Source organism: Chanos chanos, chromosome 5, assembly GCF_902362185.1.
Source record: "Chanos chanos chromosome 5, fChaCha1.1, whole genome shotgun sequence".
Classification (NCBI taxonomy): domain Eukaryota; kingdom Metazoa; phylum Chordata; class Actinopteri; order Gonorynchiformes; family Chanidae; genus Chanos; species Chanos chanos.
In genome coordinates, this window is record NC_044499.1 from 53,386,098 (window position 1) to 53,410,422 (window position 24,325).

The 24,325-nt window shown below is 45.0% G+C and overlaps 1 protein-coding gene across 1 annotated transcript in view; it reads left to right on the forward strand.

Annotated features, from left to right (window-relative positions):
- ccdc186 (coiled-coil domain-containing protein 186) overlaps window positions 1-24,325 on the forward strand; it is a 34,583-nt gene that overhangs the window by 2,863 nt on the left and 7,395 nt on the right. Inside the window, exons 2-12 of the mRNA XM_030773765.1 lie at window positions 32-935; window positions 1,356-1,482; window positions 3,759-3,887; window positions 6,221-6,433; window positions 9,439-9,558; window positions 10,251-10,355; window positions 11,407-11,505; window positions 13,454-13,540; window positions 14,110-14,252; window positions 17,675-17,930; window positions 18,382-18,571. Coding sequence (XP_030629625.1) covers window positions 52-935; window positions 1,356-1,482; window positions 3,759-3,887; window positions 6,221-6,433; window positions 9,439-9,558; window positions 10,251-10,355; window positions 11,407-11,505; window positions 13,454-13,540; window positions 14,110-14,252; window positions 17,675-17,930; window positions 18,382-18,571 — 2,353 coding nt within the window. The 5' untranslated portion in view covers window positions 32-51. The remainder of the gene's footprint in view (window positions 1-31; window positions 936-1,355; window positions 1,483-3,758; window positions 3,888-6,220; window positions 6,434-9,438; window positions 9,559-10,250; window positions 10,356-11,406; window positions 11,506-13,453; window positions 13,541-14,109; window positions 14,253-17,674; window positions 17,931-18,381; window positions 18,572-24,325) is intronic.

A 24,325-nucleotide genomic window follows, 5' to 3' on the forward strand; every position in this document is an offset into this window, starting at 1 on the left:
TCCCATTAAAGCCTGTTTTGTTTTGATTCAGGTAAAGAGCTGAAGGAGAGAATGGAGGGGACTGACTCCCAGGGAGACAGTGTTACAGCCGCTCACCTTCCCCAGGGTTCAGGCGTCACCTCTGTGCCAGCAGCAGGGTTGCCCCAGGTCATCAGTGGCTCAAGTCAACACATGACATTAGGAGTGGAGTTTGACACAGACAGAGACGATGTGGAAGTGGGCAGTACCCAGTCTGACAGTGCTGATGGAAAGGTCAGGAGTTCTGAATTGGATCTAAACCATCCTGATGCACAGGGTGGAAGTGCAGAGGACGGACAGGAACGGGGGAGCGTCAGCCTTGGCAGTGGGAAGGCTTCAGTGCATGAAAGCGGGGCTCACCCAGGAAACTGTGATGGGGCTGAGGAATCTTCTCCGCCTGTTCTGGATGGGCCAGGAGAACCTCCTGCGGCTGTTCTGGATGGGCCAGGAGAACCTCCTGCAGCTGTTCTGGATGGGCCAGGAGAACCTCCTGCAGCTGTTCTGGATGGGCCAGGAGAACCTCCTGCGGCTGTTGTAGAGTGCACAGTGGAACCGTCTTCACCAATCCTAAATGGAGGAGAGGAACCGTCATCAGCCCTCCTGAACGGATGTCCCCAAAACCAGGCGCCTAACACAGCTGAACACACAGATCAACACTCGAACTTACACTCAGCGTCCAACACTAATCCATATGACACAGACTGCAGCAGAAAACTGATGTCAGCGATGCAGCGTTCGCTATCCCAGGAGTCTCTGCTGGATGAGCTGGAATCAGAGCTGCTGTCCTTTCAGCTCCCACAGACAGAAGACAACAGGACAAACCTGCAGAACGGCCTGGCCAAGGACCAGAGCTCCTTGATCGTCTTTGAGAAGTGTGTTCAGTACAAATACTCTCAGCAGGAGAAGGCAATCAAAAGGTGCATATCCCAAACCAGGGGGCGTTTACAATTTGCACCAATGTGGTATTTTTGGCTGAAATTTGTTTCTAGCTTTATTTAGTAGATTTTTGTACTGTGTCACTCGGTATGGTTTAGGATATGGTTCAGATATGATTAATCAACATGACAATATCCTCCCTGCTTCCCCTCCTGATTTTACTTAAGGGATTTTACCGTGTGGTCAGCGTTCTCCCGGGAGACAAACCCAAAGCTCTACAGCAGTAATTAGTTTGCACTCCTCTTCTGCCTTTAGTCTGTCATTTTCATATGATGTGTATGATATTAAGTAGTAATAGTATCTGGATAGTTGTCCAGTAGTTTGCAGATGGTGATTGGCGGCTCTGGACCAAGCAGATGAAATACTGAGTAGAATGCGTGAGATCCTTTCCTGTCTGTCAGGTTATTGGAGGAGAATAAGAGGCACCAGGAGCTGATCTTGGGAATCTGTTCGGAGAAGGACAGCATGAGGGATGAGCTGAAGAGGAGGATGGAGACGGAGAAGCAGCACCTGAGCACCATAAAGAAGGTAAACAAACAAACAAAAACAAAAAAGGGCGAAAAGAGTCAAATGCCAAATGTTTGGCCAAACATGACCGTGACATCGGTTTCACTCAATTTGAAAAACAGTCATCAGGGCCTGAAATTCATTTTTCAAAATGGGGAGGTGTTCTCAGTCTCTCTCTCTTAGTGATCATCTCTCTGAGCTGTATCACTGTTCTCTCTGTCTCTCTCTCTTAGTGATCATCTCTCTGAGCTGTATCACTGTTCTCTGTCTCTCTCTCTTAGTGATCATCTCTCTGAGCTGTATCACTGTTCTCTCAGTCTCTCTCTCTTAGTGATCATCTCTCTGAGCTGTATCACTGTTCTCTCAGTCTCTCTCTCTTAGTGATCATCTCTCTGAGCTGTATCACTGTTCTCTCAGTCTCTCTCTCTTAGTGATCATCTCTCTGAGCTGTATCACTGTTCTCTCAGTCTCTCTCTCTTAGTGATCATCTCTCTGAGCTGTATCACTGTTCTCTGTCTCTCTCTCTTAGTGATCATCTCTCTGAGCTGTATCACTGTTCTCTGTCTCTCTCTCTTAGTGATCATCTCTCTGAGCTGTATCACTGTTGTCTCAGTCTCTCTCTTAGTGATCATCTCTCTGAGCTGTATCACTGTTCTCTCAGTCTCTCTCTCTTAGTGATCATCTCTCTGAGCTGTATCACTGTTCTCTCAGTCTCTCTCTCTTAGTGATCATCTCTCTGAGCTGTATCACTGTTCTCTCAGTCTCTCAGTCGTTGTCTGCTGTAAAGGCGTTGTCTGCTGTAAAGTCGTTGTCTGTTGTAAAGTCGTTGTCTGTTGTAAAGTCGTTGTCTGCTGTAAAGTCGTCTGTCTCGATTTTTTTGACATGATCACAGTTTCTTTGTTGAACCACGGTTAAAGCATTTATTTTATTTTTTTTATTTTTAATGAGATGGGTCAAAGCAGGGTCACACTTTTGTTCGGGCAGTGGGCAGTTTTGTGTGAAGCGGTGTTGCACCTTTGAGAAATACCTATAACATTAAACTGATACATGTTTGGTTTTCACTTTAGTTCTCACTTAGTGTTGGTTAAAAAATCGCTTTAAATATAATAAATAAATAAATATTTCTAAAAGTTGACCGAAACGGACAATTATATTGTTAACTGCAGTTATTTCTGAGACAGTTAATTGTACAGCAACATTTGGAATGGTTACAGCTCCAGACAGTGGTTTGAGTAAGTCAGGCTGACAGTCTGTTTTGGACCTGAGTTGTCTTTCTGAGTTAAAAGAACAGATTATGGTGTACAGGCATATTTTTTGATCAATCTTCAGCTAACCATGAGAGAGGATTGAATTACTGTATGTATGCAGTCTCCCATTGCTTTATTCAGTCAGTCTCTGAACTCCATACACATACACCTGTAGCGTTACCATGCCAACAGGACAGCCTGTTCAATTTCAAATGCGTTGTTTACCATTAATTACGTGCATGGTCCAGGCCAGGCCTGAAGTGATTGCTTTAGAGAGCAGATACTACACGTCCCTTTAACAAACACAGCAGGGTCTGAGAGTGAGTGGAGCAGCTCTAAGGTGGACTGGCAGTGACGGTTAGAGAGGAGCGCTAAGCTGAGAGAGATCTCAGTCTAACGCAGTCTAAATGAGCACCCCTAGCAGACGGGATAATGACTCAAATCAAACAGGTCAGCCTGCGAGCACCCCTGCTGTGGCCAGCAGTGATAGGGCGCTAAGATAAAGACAAGAAACTGCTGTGTGTTTATGTGTGTGTGTCTGTGTGTCACGTGCACTCATCAGCAAGCCAACTTAGAGACAACTTAAAGACATTTGTGAAAGGCTCATCTGACACTGCTTTAGAGAGAAAGCCATTGTTCTCTCTGACCTGCATCATGTGACTCATTCAGTATCATTACAGCAAAAGCCCAAACCTGCTGCCTGATGTAGCTTATCCTTCAGAACCAAAACCTACTGCCTGATGTAGCTTATCCTTCAGAACCAAAACCTACTGCCTGATGTAGCTTATCCTTCAGAACCAAAACCTACTGCCTGATGTAGCTTATCCTTCAGAACCAGACTGAAGTGTGGTTTTGTTTTTTCTGTCAAGGCAAATATTAAGCTGTAAAAGCACTGGACGTTTTTTTCTGTTCACATACGTGTGGTATCTTTGATCAGCTCTTTCCTCTTACACCTGCGTCAGAAAGGCAGTGGTTGTAATTAGCCAGAGAAAGGCTTGTTCACACAGTGACGTCAACACAATCAACTCCACCCTGTTCTTGTTTGGGCAGTACGAGGGCAGGGTGGAGGAACTTCTGAAGGAGCTGAAAGAGTCGAGAGACAAGCTGATAAACCAGGAGCAAGCCACCAAGAATGCCATCCAGCAGATCCAGAGAGAGGCCGCCTGCCGACTGGAGCAGGTGAGACGTTTGTTACTTGTCAAAGCTGTGACAGGGGCCACATTAACTTTAGTGTCAGACCATTTAACTCATTATGAAGGCCACAAATATAATACATACTGGGTCTGATATTTCTGAGAGACGATAGGTATGTGTATTTCCTTTATAATGTGTTACACCCTTTTTATTCACTGTTACATAGACTATGTAACTATGTATAGACTATGTAACTATGTATAGACTATGCAACTATGTATAGACTATGCACAGTTACATAGTTACATGTATCTATGTATAGACTATGCACAGTTACATAGTTACATGTATCTATGTATAGACTATGCACAGTTACATAGTTACATGTATCTATGTATAGACGATGCACAGTTACATAGTTACATGTATCTATGTATAGACGATGCACAGTTACATAGTTACATGTATCTATGTATAGACTATGCACAGTTACATAGTTACATGTATCTATGTATAGACTATGCACAGTTACATAGTTACATGTATCTATGTATAGACTATGCACAGTTACATAGTTACATGTATCTATGTATAGACTATGTATGTGTGGGTTGTTTAAGGCCTGGAGCGGCAGGCGCACACGTGTCACACACGCAAGGTTATTTACGCAGGATGTTACGTCAGTCAAGGGGGAGGATTTTTTTACGCAGGATGTTACGTCAGTCAACGGGGAGGATTCACTGTGAGAGGAGGAAGTGGGTGAATGATCTGTGCGATGCCAGTTTAAAGTTCTGCAGCTACTACTAAAAGGAAAAAAAAGTCCTTAGTTTCTTTATAAGTATTGAAAGTAAAATAATGTAAATAAACTGTGGAGTAGGCTAACTGCAAGACTAAGCCAAGCTGTCCCTTTTACCTGTAGCGCATCTCCCGCGACTGGACGCACTGCTTTGAAAAGGAGCCTAAAAGAGTGTCAGAGTGTGTTAGAGAGCATTACAGAGTGATTTAGACTGTATTAGAGAGCCTTATAGTGTGTCAGAGTGTGTTAGAGAGCATTACAGAGTCTAAAAAGCGTTATAGTGCATCAGACTGTGTTGGAGAGCGTCAGAGTGATTTAGACTGTATTAGAGAGTGTCATAGTGTGTCAGAGTGTGTTAGGGAGCATTACAGAGTGGTTTAGACTGTATTAGAGATCGTTATAGTGTGTCAGAGTGTGTTAGAGAGCGCCGGAGCGTGTTAGAAAGCGCTAGAGTGTGTTAGAGAGCATCAGAGTGTTTCAGAGAGCAGTACAGTGTGTTGGAGAGTGTCAGATTGTGTCAGACAGCATTACACTGTTTTAGAGTGCATTAGAGAGGATTAGAGCATGTTAGAGTGTGTTAGAGAGTGTTAGAGAGCATCTGAATGTGTTAGAAAACATTGGAGTGTGTTAGAAAGTGTTAGAGTGTGTTAAAGAACGTTAGAGTGTGTTACAGACCATCAGGGTATGTTAGACTGTGTTAGAGAGTGTGAGAATGTTTTAGAGAGCATTAGAGTGTGAAAGTGTGTTGGAGAGCATCAGAGTGTGTTAGAGAGCGTTAAACTGTTTTAAAGTGTGTTATAGTGTGTTAGAGAGCGTCAGAGTGTGTTAGAGAGCATTAGTTCACCACACACAGAGACAAGACACAGTTAACTACACAGAGACAAGACACAGTTCACCATACTCAGAGACAAGACCCAGTTCACCCCACACAGAGACAAGACCCAGTTCACCCCACACAGAGACAAGACCCAGTTCACTACGCACAGAGACAAGACCCAGTTCACTATGCACAGAGACAAGACCCAGTTCACTACGCACAGAGACAAGACCCAGTTCACTACGCACAGAGACAAGACCCAGTTCACTACGCACAGAGACAAGACTCAGTTCACTACGCACAGAGACAAGACTCAGTTCACTACGCACAGAGACAAGACCCAGTTCACTACGCACAGAGACAAGACCCAGTTCACTACGCACAGAGACAAGACCCAGTTCACTACGCACAGAGACAAGACCCAGTTCACCACGCACAGAGACAAGACCCAGTTCACTACGCACAGAGACAAGACCCAGTTCACCACGCACAGAGACAAGACCCAGTTCACTACGCACAGAGACAAGACTCAGTTCACTACGCACAGAGACAAGAACCAGTTCACTATGCACAGACAGCACACAGCTCTTTATGCACAACACTGGTCAGCACATACATTTCAGACACATTTCAGAAACATTTCAGACACATTTCAGAAACATTTCAGAAACATTGTTCGCCTGTCAAACTTTACCAGACTTTGTCTGTCAGACTGGCACCTCTTGCGTGATATCAGGCCAACACTATGTGTGTGTATGTCCCCAGGCTAACAGGAAGTGTGAGGAGGCGCGTCAGGAGAAGGAGACCATGGTGATGAAGTATGTTCGTGGAGAGAAGGAGGCTCTTGACCTGCGCAGAGACAAAGAACAGCTGGAGAAGAGACTGAGAGAGGCCACAGCAGAAGTTGATAAACAGGCCAGGCGTGGAAACCAGCTGGCGCAGGAAAAAGGACGGCTACAGCAGCTGCACGATGCTAAGGTCAGTCTGTCAGGCCCAGAGCACACAAGCAGCGCCTGTATTTATGCAGAAAAACTGATTAAAAAAAAGATGAAGAATTTATGAGTTTACAGTGTGAGTTTTAGGTCAGAGATGTTGATCATGTGTGTGATGCTGTTGGTGATGACGGTGTTAATGGTGTTTGTATGATGTCTATGGCCTGTGTGATGTGTTTGTTTGTAGGAAAGTGATGTTGATAGTGTGTATAATGATAGTGTGTGTGATGGTGCTGATGGTGTCTGGGATGGCGCTGATTGAGTGTATGATGGTGTTGATGCTGTGTGTGATGTTGATGGTGTATGTGATGGTGTCAATGGTGCGTGTGGCAGTGCTGTCCGTGTGTGCGTGTGACGACGTTGCAGGTGTGTATGGTGGTGGTGGTGTTGGAGGTGTGTATGGTGGTGTTGATGGTGTGTGTGAGGTTGTTGGAGGTGTGTATGGTGGTGTTGGTGGTGTTGGTGGTGTTGGAGGTGTGTATGGTGGTGTTGATGGTGTATGTGGATGGTGTGGGTGAGGTTGTTGGAGGTGTGTATGGTGGTGTTGATGGTGTGTGTGAGGTTGTTGGAGGTGTGTATGGTGGTGTTGGTGGTGTTGGAGGTGTGTATGGTGGTGTTGATGGTGTATGTGGATGGTGTGGGTGAGGTTGTTGGAGGTGTCTATGGTGGTGTTGGTGGTGTTGGAGGTGTGTATGGTGGTGTTGATGGTGTATGTGGATGGTGTGGGTGAGGTTGTTGGAGGTGTCTATGGTGGTGTTGGTGGTGTTGGAGGTGTGTATGGTGGTGTTGATGGTGTGTGTGAGGTTGTTGGAGGTGTGTATGGTGGTGTTGGAGGTGTGTATGGTGGTGTTGGTGGTGTTGGAGGTGTGTATGGTGGTGTTGATGGTGTATGTGGATGGTGTGGGTGAGGTTGTTGGAGGTGTCTATGGTGGTGTTGGTGGTGTTGGAGGTGTGTATGGTGGTGTTGATGGTGTATGTGGATGGTGTGGGTGAGGTTGTTGGAGGTGTGTATGGTGGTGTTGATGGTTTATGTGGATGGTGTGGGTGAGGTTGTTGGAGGTGTCTATGGTGGTGTTGGAGGTGTGTATGGTGGTGTTGATGGTGTATGTGGATGGTGTGTGTGAGGTTGTTGGAGGTGTGTATGGTGGTGTTGGAGGTGTGTATGGTGGTGTTGATGGTGTATGTGGATGGTGTGTGTGAGGTTGTTGGAGGTGTGTATGTTGGTGTTGGTGGTGTTGGAGGTGTGTATGGTGGTGTTGATGGTGTATGTGGATGGTGTGGGTGAGGTTGTTGGAGGTGTGTATGGTGGTGTTGGAGGTGTGTATGGTGGTGTTGATGGTGTATGTGGATGGTGTGTGTGAGGTTGTTGGAGGTGTGTATGGTGGTGTTGGTGGTGTTGGAGGTGTGTATGATGGTGTTGATGGTGTATGTGGATGGTGTGTGTGAGGTTGTTGGAGGTGTGTATGGTGGTGTTGGTGGTGTTGGAGGTGTGTATGATGGTGTTGATGGTGTATGTGGATGGTGTGTGTGAGGTTGTTGGAGGTGTGTATGGTGGTGTTGGTGGTGTTGGAGGTGTGTATGGTGGTGTTGATGGTGTGTGTGAGGTTGTTGGAGGTGTGTATGGTGGTGTTGGTGGTGTTGGAGGTGTGTATGGTGGTGTTGATGGTGTATGTGGATGGTGTGTGTGAGGTTGTTGGAGGTGTGTATGGTGGTGTTGATGGTGTTGGAGGTGTGTATGGTGGTGTTGATGGTTTATGTGGATGGTGTGTGTGAGGTTGTTGGAGGTGTGTATGGTGGTGTTGATGGTGTTGGAGGTGTGTATGGTGGTGTTGATGGTGTATGTGGATGGTGTGGGTGAGGTTGTTGGAGGTGTGTATGGTGGTGTTGATGGTGTGTGTGAGGTTGTTGGAGGTGTGTATGGTGGTGTTGATGGTGTATGTGGATGGTGTGGGTGAGGTTGTTGGAGGTGTGTATGGTGGTGTTGATGGTTTATGTGGATGGTGTGTGTGAGGTTGTTGGAGGTGTGTATGGTGGTGTTGATGGTGTTGGAGGTGTGTATGGTGGTGTTGATGGTGTATGTGGATGGTGTGTGTGAGGTTGTTGGTGTGTATGGTGGTGTTGGTGGTGTTGGAGGTGTGTATGGTGGTGTTGATGGTGTGTGTGAGGTTGTTGGAGGTGTGTATGGTGGTGTTGGAGGTGTGTATGGTGGTGTTGATGGTGTATGTGGATGGTGTGTGTGAGGTTGTTGGAGGTGTGTATGGTGGTGTTGGAGGTGTGTATGGTGGTGTTGGAGGTGTGTATGGTGGTGTTGATGGTGTATGTGGATGGTGTGGGTGAGGTTGTTGGAGGTGTGTATGGTGGTGTTGATGGTGTATGTGGATGGTGTGGGTGAGGTTGTTGGAGGTGTGTATGGTGGTGTTGGAGGTGTATGTGGATGGTGTGGGTGAGGTTGTTGGAGGTGTGTATGATGGTGTTGGTGGTGTTGGAGGTGTGTATGATGGTGTTGGTGGTGTTGGAGGTGTGTATGGTGGTGTTGGAGGTGTGTATGATGGTGTTGATGGTGTATGTGGATGGTGTGTGTGAGGTTGTTGGAGGTGTGTATGGTGGTGTTGGAGGTGTGTATGATGGTGTTGATGGTGTATGTGGATGGTGTGTGTGAGGTTGTTGGAGGTGTGTATGGTGGTGTTGGAGGTGTGTATGATGGTGTTGATGGTGTATGTGGATGGTGTGTGTGAGGTTGTTGGAGGTGTGTATGGTGGTGTTGGTGGTGTTGGAGGTGTGTATGGTGGTGTTGATGGTGTATGTGGATGGTGTGTGTGAGGTTGTTGGAGGTGTGTATGGTGGTGTTGGTGGTGTTGGAGGTGTGTATGATGGTGTTGATGGTGTATGTGGATGGTGTGTGTGAGGTTGTTGGAGGTGTGTATGGTGGTGTTGGTGGTGTTGGAGGTGTGTATGGTGGTGTTGATGGTGTATGTGATGTTTTATCTGTAGGAGGGTGAGGTGAGCCGTCTATCACGAGAGCTGGAGAGGATCAGGGAGGAGATCAACTCTCATGCCATCAAAGTGAAGTGGGCCCAGAACAAGCTGAAGAGTGAAATGGACGCCCACAAGGTCACCCAACAAAACCAGTTTCACGGCAGGATGGTTCTTATACCAGCCCAGTTAGCGCTACAGATCGGAACACAAGCTGATCCTATGAAATTATTCATTAGATCTTATCTTGAGGGAAAGTGTTCTAAGAAAACAGCTCTGAGGCACTGATGTAAATGTAGTGAAGGTTTTGACTGGTTAAACGTTGATTTTTTTCAGTGACAGAGTGAAGCAACATGCAAACATGGGTTTGGCCGCATGACTCTGTACAGACGTGGATCCTCACTGTTGATCTCATTCTGTCTGCATTCAGGCTGTTAGCACATCAAACTGAATGAGTTAGAAAACTGCAGAACAGTGAACTATGAGATGCTAAATTCACTGTAAATCTCTCCTGGCCACAGAACTAGTGTGGTAAAGTGGGTTTATTGTGTTTTTCTGTCCCTGGGCCGGCGACAGAGCTGGTCTCTGAGATGGTTGCTATTATTTTGCTTGTGTTGCTGCAGCAATGCAAATATATGATTTGTCATGCAAATGAACTCAATTCGGATGAAAGAGAGAGTGAAAGACATGAACGAGTGTATTTTGTATTGTAATTGTATCATAATGTTGGGAAAATGGAAGCAAAATGGCTTTGAACTCATGTCTGTTTGATCTTTGTGATATACACTTACGCGGCACTAAAACACACTTCCTCCTCTCTTGACAAACAGGAGACAAAAGACAAATTAAAAGAAACAACGGCCAAGCTCACCCAAGCAAAAGAGGAAACAGAACAAATCCGCAAAAACTGTCAAGACATGATCCGCACTTACCAGGTATATATGAAAACCGGACTCATTACTCATATGATCTGTCAGGAAGTGTGTGGTGTGTGGTTTCTGGTGTGTGGTGTGTTACCCCTTTTCCACTGCCGCGGTGCCGGTTCCTAATCGAGCACCGGGGCCGTGCTTTTGACGTCAGAGGCTATGCAAATAAAAACCATGCGAGAACCAATCAGTTCAGCGTTTGACGTGTTTGCTACGTGACGTTCTCTAGAGAGGCGCGAGTAACAAAAAAGTCTGACCAAGATAGCGGTAGGCTAAAGGCTGTATGTGGCATGAAAATATGTATACGATTAAAAGATGTATGGGCAATAATTTGTGTCTACATCAACACAGGGTGTTGTTTACATGTTGCATGAAAACACACTTACTCTCTCAGCTCTGGCTGGTGCAAATAGACCACTGCAGACCATCCTTTGAACATTCTTTTAAACTTTTGAGCTAGATGACAGGCTTACTATTTTCATGAATTTCACATCAGAGCGAAAAGTTTTTGGGCAAAATTCATGAGGTGTTTCGCTGTGTGGAAGCCTAGCATAAAAGTAAAAAGCAAGCAGATGCGTTCTGTCCGACATTATTTTTCCCCCATGGAATTTCCCAAACCTGTGGAAATGCGGGCTGGTTCTCAAAAGGCACCAAGGCAGCACTGGCTCCACACGGGCACGGGCACGGGCACGGGCACGGGCACCAGCACCATAGTGTAAAAGCGCTATGTGTGGTGTGTGCCTATGTGTGTGTTCATCCACCAGAGGGCAGTGTTGATACAGTCATTGTTTACGCCTTTATGTTTGATTACAGCAGTTTTGAATTTAGAGTTTATAAAGTTGGAATGAGACATTTTGTTCCTTTCTTTGTGTGCATGTGTGCGTGTGTTTGTGTGTGCGTGTGTTTGTGTGTGTGTGTGTGTGTGTGTGTGTTTGTGTGTGTGTGTGTGTGTATGTGTGTGTATGTTTGTGTGTGCGTGTGCTTGCGTGCGCCTGTGTGTGTGTGTGTGTGTGTGTCTTCCTTTATCTGACCTTATGTCCTTCATTATTTAACACTTCAGGAATCTGAGGAGATCAGATCAAATGAACTAGATGCCAAACTGCGGGAGACCAAAGGGGAGCTGGAGAAACACAAACAGGAGCAAACAGACCAGCTGGAGGTACGACACCATGTGCACCGATTCAGTGACTACTGGCTCAGCCCTCTTCACCTAACACACATTTTTAATTTACAAAAAAAAAAAAGAAGGCTAGCCGTGGTCCAGAGGTTAGAGGACTGGGCTTAACCCCAATGCCCCCCGGGTGCAAGGAATGCTGCCCACTGCTCCTGCGTCTGGGGTGTGTGTGTTCACTACCGGAGTGTTGGATGGGTTAAATGCAGATGACAGATTCACTGCTCACTGTTCACAGTGTGTGTGTGTGATCACAGAGATTTACATTTGCAATCAACACATTCTATCATTGTACGTACCGTAACACATTACAGTCAATTGCTATTCACCAACACTTACCACATAGCACCTAGTTTTCACCAGACTTAAAATGCAACAGCTGTAATACACACTGAAAACCATTAACACAGTGTTTTATTAGGAACATTAACATAGCGCTTTATTCGGAACATTAACACAGTGTTTTATTAGGAACATTAACACAGTCATTGTTTTATTAGGAACATTAACACAGTCAGTGTTTTATTAGGAACCTTAACACAGTCAGTGTTTTATTAGGAACATTAACGCAGTCATTGTTTTATTAGGAACATTAACACAGTCAGTGTTTTATTAGGAACCTTAACACAGTCAGTGTTTTATTAGGAACATTAACACAGTCAGTGTTTTATTAGAAACATTAACAGTCAGTGTTTTATTAGGAACATTAACACAGTGTTTTATTAGAAACATTAACACAGTCAGTGTTTTATTAGGAGCATTAACACAGTCATTGTTTTATTAGGAGCATTAACACAGTCAGTGTTTTATTAGAAACATTAACAGTCAGTGTTTTATTAGGAACATTAACACAGTGTTTTATTAGAAACATTAACACAGTGTTTTATTAGGAACCTTAACACAGTCAGTGTTTTATTAGGAGCATTAACACAGTCAGTGTTTTATTAGGAGCATTAACACAGTCAGTGTTTTATTAGGAACATTAACATAGTCAGTGTTTTATTAGGAACATTGACACAGTCAGTGTTTTATTAGGAACATTGACACAGTCAGTGTTTTATTAGAAACATTAACAGTCAGTGTTTTATTAGGAACATTAACACAGGGTTTTATTAGAAACATTAACACAGTCAGTGTTTTATTAGGAACATTAACACAGTCAGTGTTTTATTAGGAACCTTAACACAGTCAGTGTTTTATTAGGAACATTAACACAGTCAGTGTTTTATTAGAAACATTAACACAGTGTTTTATTAGGAACTTTAACACAGTCAGTGTTTTATTAGGAACATTAACACAGTCAGTGTTTTATTAGGAACATTAACACAGTCAGTGTTTTATTAGGAGCATTAACACAGTCAGTGTTTTATTAGGAGCATTAACACAGTCAGTGTTTTATTAGAAACATTAACACAGTCAGTGTTTTATTAGGAACATTAACACAGTCAGTGTTTTATTAGGAACCTTAACACAGTCGTTGTTTTATTAGGAACATTAACACAGTCAGTGTTTTATTAGGAGCATTAACACAGTCAGTGATTTATTAGGAACATTAACACAGTCAGTGTTTTATTAGGAACATTAACACAGTCAGTGTTTTATTAGAAACATTAACACAGTGTTTTATTAGGAACCTTAACACAGTCAGTGTTTTATTAGAAACATTAACACAGTGTTTTATTAGAAACATTAACACAGTGTTTTATTAGAAACATTAACACAGTCAGTGTTTTATTAGGAACATTAACACAGTCAGTGTTTTATTAGGAACTTTAACACAGTCAGTGTTTTATTAGGAACATTAACACAGTCAGTGTTTTATTAGGAACATTAACATGGCCAGCCTTTTCGGTGAGCCTCTGCACTATTGAATAGCTGATAGGGTCTAAGAAGAGTGCTCATTTGCATGTCTTGATGTGTGTGCTCTGATTGGCAGATGTTCCAGGTGAAGGTGAAGGAGCTGGACGACCTGAAGAGAACCTATAAGGAGGCAATGGATGAACTGAACACTCTGAGAACCAAGGTGTGCTTGCATGTGTGTTTCTGTGTATGTGTATGTGTGTTTCTGTGTGTGTGTGTTTCTGTGTGTGTGTGTGTGTTTCTGCGTGTGTGTGTTTCTGCATGTGTGTGTTTCTGTATGTGTGTGTTTCTGTATGTGTGTGTTTCTGTGTGTGTCTGTTTCTGTGTGTATGTATGTGCTTCTGTGTGTGTGTGTGTGTGTGTGTGTGTGTGTTCGTGTGAGAGTGTGTGTGTGTGTGTGTTTGTATGAGTGTGTGTGTGTGTGTATGTGTTTCTGTGTGTGGGTGTGTTGTGCATTGTGTTCATGATTGTGCCTAATTGAAATTTATCCTTTGCATGCATGTATTGACGTGAACTGTGTATGTGATTAGGTCTAATGGAGATTTACACTGTGTGTGTGTGTGTGTGTGTGTGTGTGTGTGTGTGTGTGTGTGTGTGCGCAGGTGTACCCTCCACCACTAATTACACTTCATCAAGATTCATACTCTGTGTGTGTGCACATGTGCTTATTGTGAGAAATGTGTGTGTATCAATGTGTGTGTCACCTCTCGGCCCACTCTGTTTGGCTGCCAGGTGAAGTGTTTGGAGGATGAGCGTCCACGGTGGGAGGATGAACTGTCCAAATACAGAGAGATCATTAACAGGCAGAAAACTGAGATCCAGAACCAGAAAGACAAGCTGGGAGACATTCAGAAACTAGAGGACCAGCACCAGAGGTGAGGGAGTCCAATCCAGGGAGCCTCTTAGAGCGGGACTGGGAAATCTAGGATTGCTCCAGTTCTCTCACCAGACCACACTGGTCTAGGTGGTGACGCGTGTCTTACTGATAAAGTTTCACTGGAATAGGTCTGTAGTAATTCAGTGGAATAGGTCTGTAGTAATTCAGTAGAATAGGTCTGTAGTAATTCACTAGATTAGGTCTGTAGTAATTCACTAGATTAGGTCTGTAGTAATTCACTAGATTAGGTCTGTAGTAATTCAGTGGAATAGGTCTGTAGTAATTCAGTGGATTAGGTCTGTAGTAATTCACTAGATTAGGTCTGTAGTAATTCACTAGATTAGGTCTGTAATTCAGTGGAATAGGTCTGTAGTAATTCAGTAGAATAGGTCTGTAGTAATTCACTAGATTAGGTCTGTGGTAATTAGGGATGCACTGAAACCAAGGTGTGGTTTCGGATTTGGCCGAATATTCTCGTTTGTGAAGGGGTTCAGACTCAGCCAAACCTTATACTGGTTTATCGACAGAAGCAAACCCTACACACCTCAGCGTAATGAGGGTGGATGCAGGAGATGATGGAGGCTGTTTGTCTTTGCCGCTTCAGTGGTGTACAGCTGGACAGTAGCAATGAAAGTCACGACCAGGAAAAGTCCTGCATGGCAACATTTCAGGTCAGACGAAGCCAATTCAAGTAGAGCCAAATGTACAGTTTGTGAAGCTGATTTGTCTCGTGGTGGCAAGGGCCTCAAACAGTACACAACATCTGCACCGCTAAAACATCTGCACCGCTAAAACATCTGCACCGCTAAAACATCTGTACCTGAAACATGCGACGGAGTATGAAATTTGTGTGACACCAACTGCAGTTAGCAATAGCACTTACAGCAGCCAAACCCTAACCCTAACCCTACAGGTACTGCACAGCAAGGTCAGGCACACATAAGTGCCACCCAGACAACCATACTCAGTTTTGCCACCCCAAAGCACAGCATTTTGGCCCTTTGTCCTGCGTCCCACATACTGAGATAATGTCCCGCATTTTCATTGGTCATTTGGATTTTAACTGTCAGAAACAGTGTTGGGGTAGTTACTCAGAAAAGTAATTAGTTATAAATTACCAATTACTTCTTTAAATTGTAATGGGATTACTTTACTCATTACTCCTTTTGAAAATGAATTACACTACTCATTACTTTACTTTTGAGTTACTCTCTAAAACTACAAATTCCCCAATTTACCACATAAAAATACAAGGAAAAACATCATAGTCCTCTCATTACTTTATTTTCAATGCAACAGCCTAGTGCAAAGTATGAACACAGTTAAAGGCATAACTCAGTGTAGACAATACTAGTGCAGTAGCCTACACAGTAAAAATGATACATCAGATACAGTGGTTGACTTCCGGTAGTTTCTGTGGTAGCTAGTAATACATTCTGGTATCATCATCAGCTGACAGCTGCGTTATTTGTGAGTAAAAGTAACATTAAAGTCTCCATATTATTGTCTTGGTTGGCTACACCGTATCATTGTCCTGGTTGGCTACACCGTATTTATGGGTTCAAATATAGCAGATCGTGCTAGCTAGCTAACTAACTAGTTGTCAATCTTGTCCCATGTAACGGGAGCTGCTGTCAAAGACTCAATCTCTCCTGAGTGACAGTGGGTAGTCATATTATAGATACACAGTGAAGGTGAACAGGTGTCATCGCTGCTTCTATAATGATGTATTTTAACGTCACTGGAACACTGTATTGACCAATTAGCAGCCAGAACCGGAAATATCTGTTTTATGAGTTAAATTTAAATATTCAGCACGAAAAACATTGTTTTGAAAAGACATGTGTAATGCAGGAAAGGACATTTTTAATAATCCAGTAATTGTAATGTGATTAGTGAAATTTGAGCTGTAATGCTTTACTCCATCAGGGAAAAAAGTAATATAATTACAGTAACACTAACCCTAACCCGTCACCCCCAGCAGGGGTCAGAGATAAGAACACATGCACGTCTTCTTTCAGCCCCCAGCACATGAGCTGCTTAGACCGTTGTACAATAGTTTCTACTCTATTTAATAGTGCTACATCAGAAGCAGCAACCAGGCTCATACAAATGCAGCACAGCCAAGCTTTTCTAAAAGCCAATGGCAGCGAAGAGAGCAGTGAAGGCGGTCATCAAGAGGCTGTGACGGCTGTCAATCAAATTGTGCAGATGTGTGAACTCCGCTACATCACAAAAACCAAACTTACACAAACCTTACAGATATGAGGGTAAAACCTACAAGGCGACATCATGGCCACAAAGAAAATAAAATGTTCTTTTCTTCCTCCTGACCATGCCACCCATCCAATAGAGATTTTGGTGTGATGCAAAGATTTGCATTGAAATTGTTTTATTTTATATAATATTTTATTTTGTGCCTTATTTATGTTGTAGTTGGATTTGGTCAGGGGTTTAACTTGAAAGACTTGAGCTGTATGATGCCTGCTGCTTTGCTTAAGCACAGTTGCCTTTAATGGGCCTATAATGGCCAATGCATGTTGGATGTCTATCGATAAAGCCATGTAATGTTGTAGAATTAGTGTTCCTCTGGGATGACAAACAGCACTGTGTTCATCATAGCTTTCATACATCAAAAGCTGTCGCCTGTATCTTTTATGGCCTAACTGGTGTGCTGTGGAATCGACTAGAGGACAAAGTTGAGGTGTTTACGAGTCGAAAGGCAGAATTCAAATGTTTCTTATTCAGTTAGTTTCAGGTGACCTCTCAGCGTTGGTAACGTGTCCCACGTTGTCCCACACAAACTCACTGCTCGTCCCACGTTGGATCTGTCTGCATCTGGTCAGCCTTTGCAGCAATCAGGAAAATGATAGTGAATGACCTGTAACCTTATTCCATTGTGGAGGACACCGGATTTAGGCAGCCCACTCTCTTTCATTATGATTAAAAATGATAACTACAATAAACATTTATCTGTGATGATTTATTCTGTGGTTGTTCTTGGTGTTTACTGCATTTATGTGTGCGTAACTGAAATGAGTGGGATTCGGTTTCAGAGTTGCACGAATCTTAAGCGCTGGACTCGGTATTCGGCTGAACCCTAAGGATCAGGATTCGGTGCATCCCAAGTAGTAATGTACTAGATAAGGTCTGTACTAATTCACCTATGGAAGTAGAGTCACCCTCGTCTACCACAGAGTCACAGCTCAGGGAGTCATAGCCTTAGAGGAGTCAGATCTGTCAAAGCAATGGTCACAGCCCCCAAGAGACACACTGTCTCCCAGCAAGACTGGTGACTGTGATCAGAGTGCTGTGTTTACACAGAGCCCATGCAACAGGGACCTGTTGTTTCTGAGCAGTGCTGAACAGAGGTGAGAATGGCTGGTCTGTGACACAGCTGCGTGTGTGTGTTTGTGTCAGAGATGAGCAGGAGATGGCGTCCCTGCGGGATGAAGTGGAGAGTCTAAACTCTCAGATCTCAGACTTGCAGAGGGACATCCAGGGGAGCCGCACCCGAGAGGCGGAGCTTCTGGGGTTCACAGAGAAGCTGACCAGTAAGAACGCACAGCTGCAGTCAGAATGCAACAGCCTCCAGGCCCAACTGGACCGGGTCACCAGCACTGCCTCGGAGCTGCAGAGCCAGCTGGGCGAGACACAGCGCACCCTGTCTGACATGGTGGGTGCAAATTTAGACAGTGTCTTCCTCTAATTCTCACAGCTATGTTTCTCACAATGACAATGTGTGTGTGTGTGTTTGTGTGTGTCTCTCTCTGTTTGTGTGTGTGTTTGTATGTGTGTGTGTGTGTGTGTCTCTCTGTTTGTGTGTGTGTGTGTATGTGTGTGTGTGTGTGTCTCTCTGTTTGTGTGTGTGTGTGTGTGTGTGTATGTGTGTGTCTCTCTGTTTGTGTGTGTGTGTGTGTGTGTCTCTCTGTTTGTGTGTGTGTGTGTGTGTGTGTCTCTCTGTTTGTGTCTGTGTGTGTGTGTGTGTGTGTGTCTCTGTTTGTGTGTATGTGTGTGTGTGTGTGTGTGTGTGTCTCTGTTTGTGTGTGTGTGTGTGTGTGTGTGTGTGTGTGTGTGTGTATGTGTGTGTCTCTCTGTTTGTGTGTGTGTGTGTGTGTCTGTTGCAGACGGACAGGCTCAAAAAGGAAGAACGGCAGAGACAGGATGAGGTCCAGGCTCTGCAGACAGAGAAGACTTCTTTGCAAACAGAAACTGCACAGCTGAAAACACGCGTGGAGGAACTAAGAGACGACCTGGTCACGCAGAAGAGGAAACATGCAGCCAATATCAGAGACCTCACAAAACAACTCACACTAGGTCAGAACCCCACAAAACTCTTCATGCACGCTGAGAACCCCACAAAACTCTTCACGCACGCTGAGAACCCCACAAATCTCTTCACACACTCTGAGAACCCCACAAATCTCTTCACACACTCTGAGAACCCCACAAAACTCTTTACACACCCTGAGAACCACAGAAAATACTTCACATGCTTAGAACCACACAAAACACACCACTCACACTGACAACCACACAAAGCACTTCACACACACTCAGAACCAGACAAAGCCAAAGGTTCTCCAGATATTGTCCTGGCCAGTGTTTGGATCAGTTCTGCGTCACTTCTGTGATTATCACAATTATCATTTTCACTGACCTGCTTGTCAATTTAAAAAAAGTCCTTTTTTTATGTGATGCACGTGCTCCTCTGACGCTGTCCCCACTCTCTGAGAGCCACAGGCTTACAGTGTGGCTCAGCGTACAGTTTACAATGTGGCATTTAGCAGACGCTTTTAAACCCAAGTGACTTAAAATAAGTGCGTCAGTCAAGTTTAACAGCCTCATAAGCAAAAGATCGTGGGAAGAACGTAAATTAATTATTCTCAGTACCACGCTCCTGTATATTCTGTGACGATAGAACAGAAAAACAATAAACAAGACCTGCGACATAGAGACAAGGTTAGTGCACAGGCATTTTTTTTCCTCAATACCACAACATAGGAAGAGAGGTTATGCATCGGGGTACAGGTGGATTCTGAAAAGGTGGGTTTTCAGTCTTCTGCAGAAGATAGTGAGAGATTCCACAGTTCTGATTGGGTGGGGAAGGTCATTCCACCACCGCGGAGCAAGGGCAGAGAAAAGATGTGGCCGAGAGGAGCGGCTGCCAAGTTCCCGAAGTGAGGGCACCGCCAGCTGACTAGAGGAGGTTGACTGGAGAGATCTGTCTTGAGGTGTATGGAGTGATCAGAGACTGAGGGTAGGATGGGGCAGAGCCACTTGTGGCCTGGTGATGCAGCACCAGTGTTTTAAACTGGATGTGAGCTGCTACCAGAAGCCAGTGGCGTGCAGTGAGCAGCGGAGTGACATGAGAGTGTTTTGGGAGGTTGAATACCAGGCGTGCAGCAGCATTCTGAACCAGCTGAAGTGACCTGATAGCGAAGGCCGAGGCGGGAGATGATGAGAGCTTGGCTTGTTTGTTGTGTAAGGAAAGGGCGGATCGGCCTGATGTTGTAGAGGGAGAATCTGCAGGACCGGATGACCACCGAGATGTGACTTGAGAAATTCAGCTGGTCGTTCTGAGTCACGCCAAGGTTTTGGGCTGACCTGGAGGGGGACACCACGGAACCCTCAATGGTGTCCCGTCCAATTTACAATTTACAATTTAGTTATTTGGCAGACGCTTTTTACCAAAGCAACTTACAATTGGTGGCATCATTTTCCTTACTGATCAGACGTGTAAAGTTGCAGAGCTCATTGGGTAGTTGGGAAAAAGGAAACTGAACTTACAAAAGTGGCTCAGTGTCGTGATGTTGCTCTTTCTCTCTCTGCAGCTCGACTCAAACATACGAGACCATTCCCACTGTCACCACTGTTATGTGCTTCAGACAACTCACTGTGGGCGTTCCATTGATTACATAACTGCACTCTCTTTATCCAGTCAAAATAACACCAATATCTGAGTACTCTTGTCTGATGTGCTGCCACTTTGCTGTCAGAGCAGAGTTCAACTAAACATTTCGATAAGTCAAGCACTTTTCTCTGCTGTTTCAGTGTTTTTACCAGTTCTGCTGCCTCTGCCCTGACCCAGACAAAGTGTTGGGCGGTCAGTGTTGGATTATATTTTGTCTAAGCTTTGTGTTGGAGTCGTGTTACTGTAAATTGTGAGACTAAAATGTTCGTGCAGATGACTATGGGCAGCGAAGAATAGTTGCCCCTGTGATTACTAATAATCAATGTTGGCTATGAAAAACCATATCAGGTGACCCACGCAAAACATGCTTAGAACTCCACAAAACTGTTCACACATGCACTCAGACCCTCACGTAACATCCTCGGAATCTCACGATCAGAACCCCACAAAATACTTCATACATGGCCAAAATGTCCGCATGTAGGGGAATGTGGGGACCATGTGTAGCTGACTGTGTGTAGGGGATAGTGTGTAGGGTATTGTGTGTAGCTGACTGTGTGTAGGGGATAGTCTGTAGGGTATTGTGTAGAGTTGACTGTGTGTAGGGGATAGTGTGTAGGGTACTGTGTGTAGCTGACTGTGTGTAGGGGATAGTGTGTAGGGTATTGTGTGTAGCTGACTGTGTGTAGGGGATAGTGTGTAGGGTACTGTGTGTAGCTGACTGTGTGTAGGGGATAGTGTGTAGGGTATTGTGTAGAGTTGACTGTGTGTAGGGGATAGTGTGTAGGGTATTGTGTGTAGCTGACTGTGTGTAGGGGATAGTGTGTAGGGTATTGTGTGTAGCTGACTGTGTGTAGGGGATAGTGTGTAGGGTATTGTGTAGAGTTGATTGTGTGTAGGGGATAGTGTGTAGGGTACTGTGTGTAGCTGACTGTGTGTAGGGGATAGTGTATAGGGTATTGTGTAGAGTTGATTGTGTGTAGGGGATAGTGTGTAGGGTATTGTGTGTAGCTGACTGTGTGTAGCTGATTGTGTGTAGAGTACTGTGTGTAGCTGACTGTGTGTAGGGGATAGTGTGTAGGGTACTGTGTGTAGCCGACTGTGTGTAGGGGATAGTGTGTAGGGTACTGTGTGTAGCTGACTGTGTGTAGGGGATAGTGTGTAGGATATTGTGTGTAGCTGATTGTGTGTAGGGGATAGTGTGTAGGGTACTGTGTGTAGCTGACTGTGTGTAGGGGATAGTGTGTAGGGTACTGTGTGTAGCTGATTGTGTGTAGGGGATAGTGTGTAGGGTACTGTGTGTAGCTGACTGTGTGTAGGGGATAGTGTGTAGGGTACTGTGTGTAGCTGACTGTGTGTAGGGGATAGTGTGTAGGGTACTGTGTGTAGCTGACTGTGTGTAGGGGATAGTGTGTAGGGTATTGTGTGTAGCTGACTGTGTGTAGGGGATAGTGTGTAGGGTATTGTGTGTAGTTGACTGTGTGTAGGGGATAGTGTGTAGGGTATTGTGTGTAGCTGACTGTGTGTAGGGGATAGTGTGTAGGGTACTGTGTGTAGCTGACTGTGTGTAGGGGATAGTGTGTAGGGTACTGTGTGTAGCTGACTGTGTGTAGGGGATAGTGTGTAGGGTACTGTGTGTAGCTGACTGTGTGTAGGGGATAGCGTGTAGGGTACTGTGTGTAGTTGACTGTGTGTAGGGGATAGTGTGTAGGGGATAGTGTGTAGCTGACTGTGTGTAGGGGATAGTGTGTAGGGTACTGTGTGTCGCTGACTGTGTGTAGGGGATAGTGTGTAGGGTACTGTGTGTAGCTGATTGTGTGTAGGGGATAGTGTGTAGGGTACTGTGTGTAGCTGACTGTGTGTAGGGGATAGTGTGTAGGGGATAGTGTGTAGCTGACTGTGTGTAGGGGATAGTGTGTAGGGCATTGTGTGTAGCTGACTGTGTGTAGGGGATAGTGTGTAGGGTATTGTGTGTAGCTGACTGTGTGTAGGGGATAGTGTGTAGGGTATTGTGTGTGGCTGACTGTGTGTAGGGGATAGTGTGTAGGGTACTGTGTGTAGCTGACTGTGTGTAGGGGATAGTGTGTAGGGTATTGTGTGTAGCTGACTGTGTGTAGGGGATAGTGTGTAGGGTACTGTGTGTAGCTGACTGTGTGTAGGGGATAGTGTGTAGGGTATTGTGTGTAGTTGACTGTGTGTAGGGGATAGTGTGTAGGGGATAGTGTGTAGCTGACTGTGTGTAGGGGATAGTGTGTAGGGTACTGTGTGTAGCTGACTGTGTGTAGGGGATAGTGTGTAGGGTACTGTGTGTAGCTGATTGTGTGTAGGGGACAGTGTGTAGGGTACTGTGTGTAGCTGACTGTGTGTAGGGGATAGTGTGTAGGGGATAGTGTGTAGCTGACTGTGTGTAGGGGATAGTGTGTAGGGCATTGTGTGTAGCTGACTGTGTGTAGGGGATAGTGTGTAGGGTATTGTGTGTAGCTGACTGTGTGTAGGGGATAGTGTGTAGGGTACTGTGTGTAGCTGACTGTGTGTAGGGGATAGTGTGTAGGGTATTGTGTGTAGCTGACTGTGTGTAGGGGATAGTGTGTAGGGTACTGTGTAGAGTTGACTGTGTGTAGGGGATAGTGTGTAGGGTACTGTGTAGAGTTGACTGTGTGTAGGGGATAGTGTGTAGGGTACTGTGTGTAGCTGACTGTGTGTAGGGTACTGTGTGTAGGGTATTGTGTGTAGCTGACTGTGTGTAGGGGATAGTGTGTAGGGTATTGTGTGTAGCTGACTGTGTGTAGGGGATAGTGTGTAGGGTACTGTGTAGAGTTGATAGTGTGTAGGGTACTGTGTAGAGTTGACTGTGTGTAGGGGATAGTGTGTAGGGTACTGTGTGTAGCTGACTGTGTGTAGGGTACTGTGTGTAGGGTATTGTGTGTAGCTGACTGTGTGTACGGTACTGTGTGTAGCTGACTGTGTGTAGGGTACTGTGTGTAGGGGATAGTGTGTAGGGTACTGTGTGTAGCTGACTGTGTGTAGGGGATGGTCTGTAGGGTATTGTGTGTAGCTGACTGTGTGTAGGGTACTGTGTGTAGGGTATTGTGTGTAGCTGACTGTGTGTAGGGTACTGTGTGTAGGGGATAGTGTGTAGGGTACTGTGTGTAGCTGACTGTGTGTAGGGGATAGTGTGTAGGGTATTGTGTGTAGCTGACTGTGTGTAGGGGGTAGTGTGTAGGGTACTGTGTGTAGCTGACTGTGTGTAGGGGATAGTGTGTAGGGTATTGTGTGTAGCTGACTGTGTGTAGGGGATAGTGTGTAGGGTACTGTGTAGAGTTGACTGTGTGTAGGGGATAGTGTGTAGGGTACTGTGTAGAGTTGACTGTGTGTAGGGGATAGTGTGTAGGGTACTGTGTGTAGCTGACTGTGTGTAGGGTACTGTGTGTAGGGTATTGTGTGTAGCTGACTGTGTGTAGGGGATAGTGTGTAGGGTATTGTGTGTAGCTGACTGTGTGTAGGGTACTGTGTGTAGGGTATTGTGTGTAGTTGACTGTGTGTAGGGGATGGTCTGTAGGGTACTGTGTGTAGCTGACTGTGTGTAGGGGATGGTCTGTAGGGTACTGTGTGTAGCTGACTGTGTGTAGGGTACTGTGTGTAGGGTATTGTGTGTAGCTGACTGTGTGTAGGGTACTGTGTGTAGGGTACTGTGTGTAGGGTACTGTGTGTAGGGTATTGTGTGTAGCTGACTGTGTGTAGGGTACTGTGTGTAGCTGACTGTGTGTAGGGGATAGTGTGTAGGGTACTGTGTGTAGGGGACTGTGTGTAGGGGATAGTGTGTAGGGTACTGTGTGTAGCTGACTGTGTGTAGGGGATAGTGTGTAGGGTACTGTGTGTAGCTGACTGTGTGTAGGGTACTGTGTGTAGGGTACTGTGTGTAGCTGACTGTGTGTAGGGGAGTGTGTGTAGGGTATTGTGTGTAGGGTACTGTGTGTAGGGTATTGTGTGTAGGGGAGTGTGTGTAGGGTATTGTGTGTAGGGGACAGTGTGTAGGGGGCTGTGGAGGCTGTGTGGGGCACAGTGTATTGCGGACTATAAAGACTGTAAGGAGAAAGGAGGAGAAGGATGAAGAAGAGAAGGAGGAGAGGGAGGGAAGAAGGAGAGCAGGTGGAAAG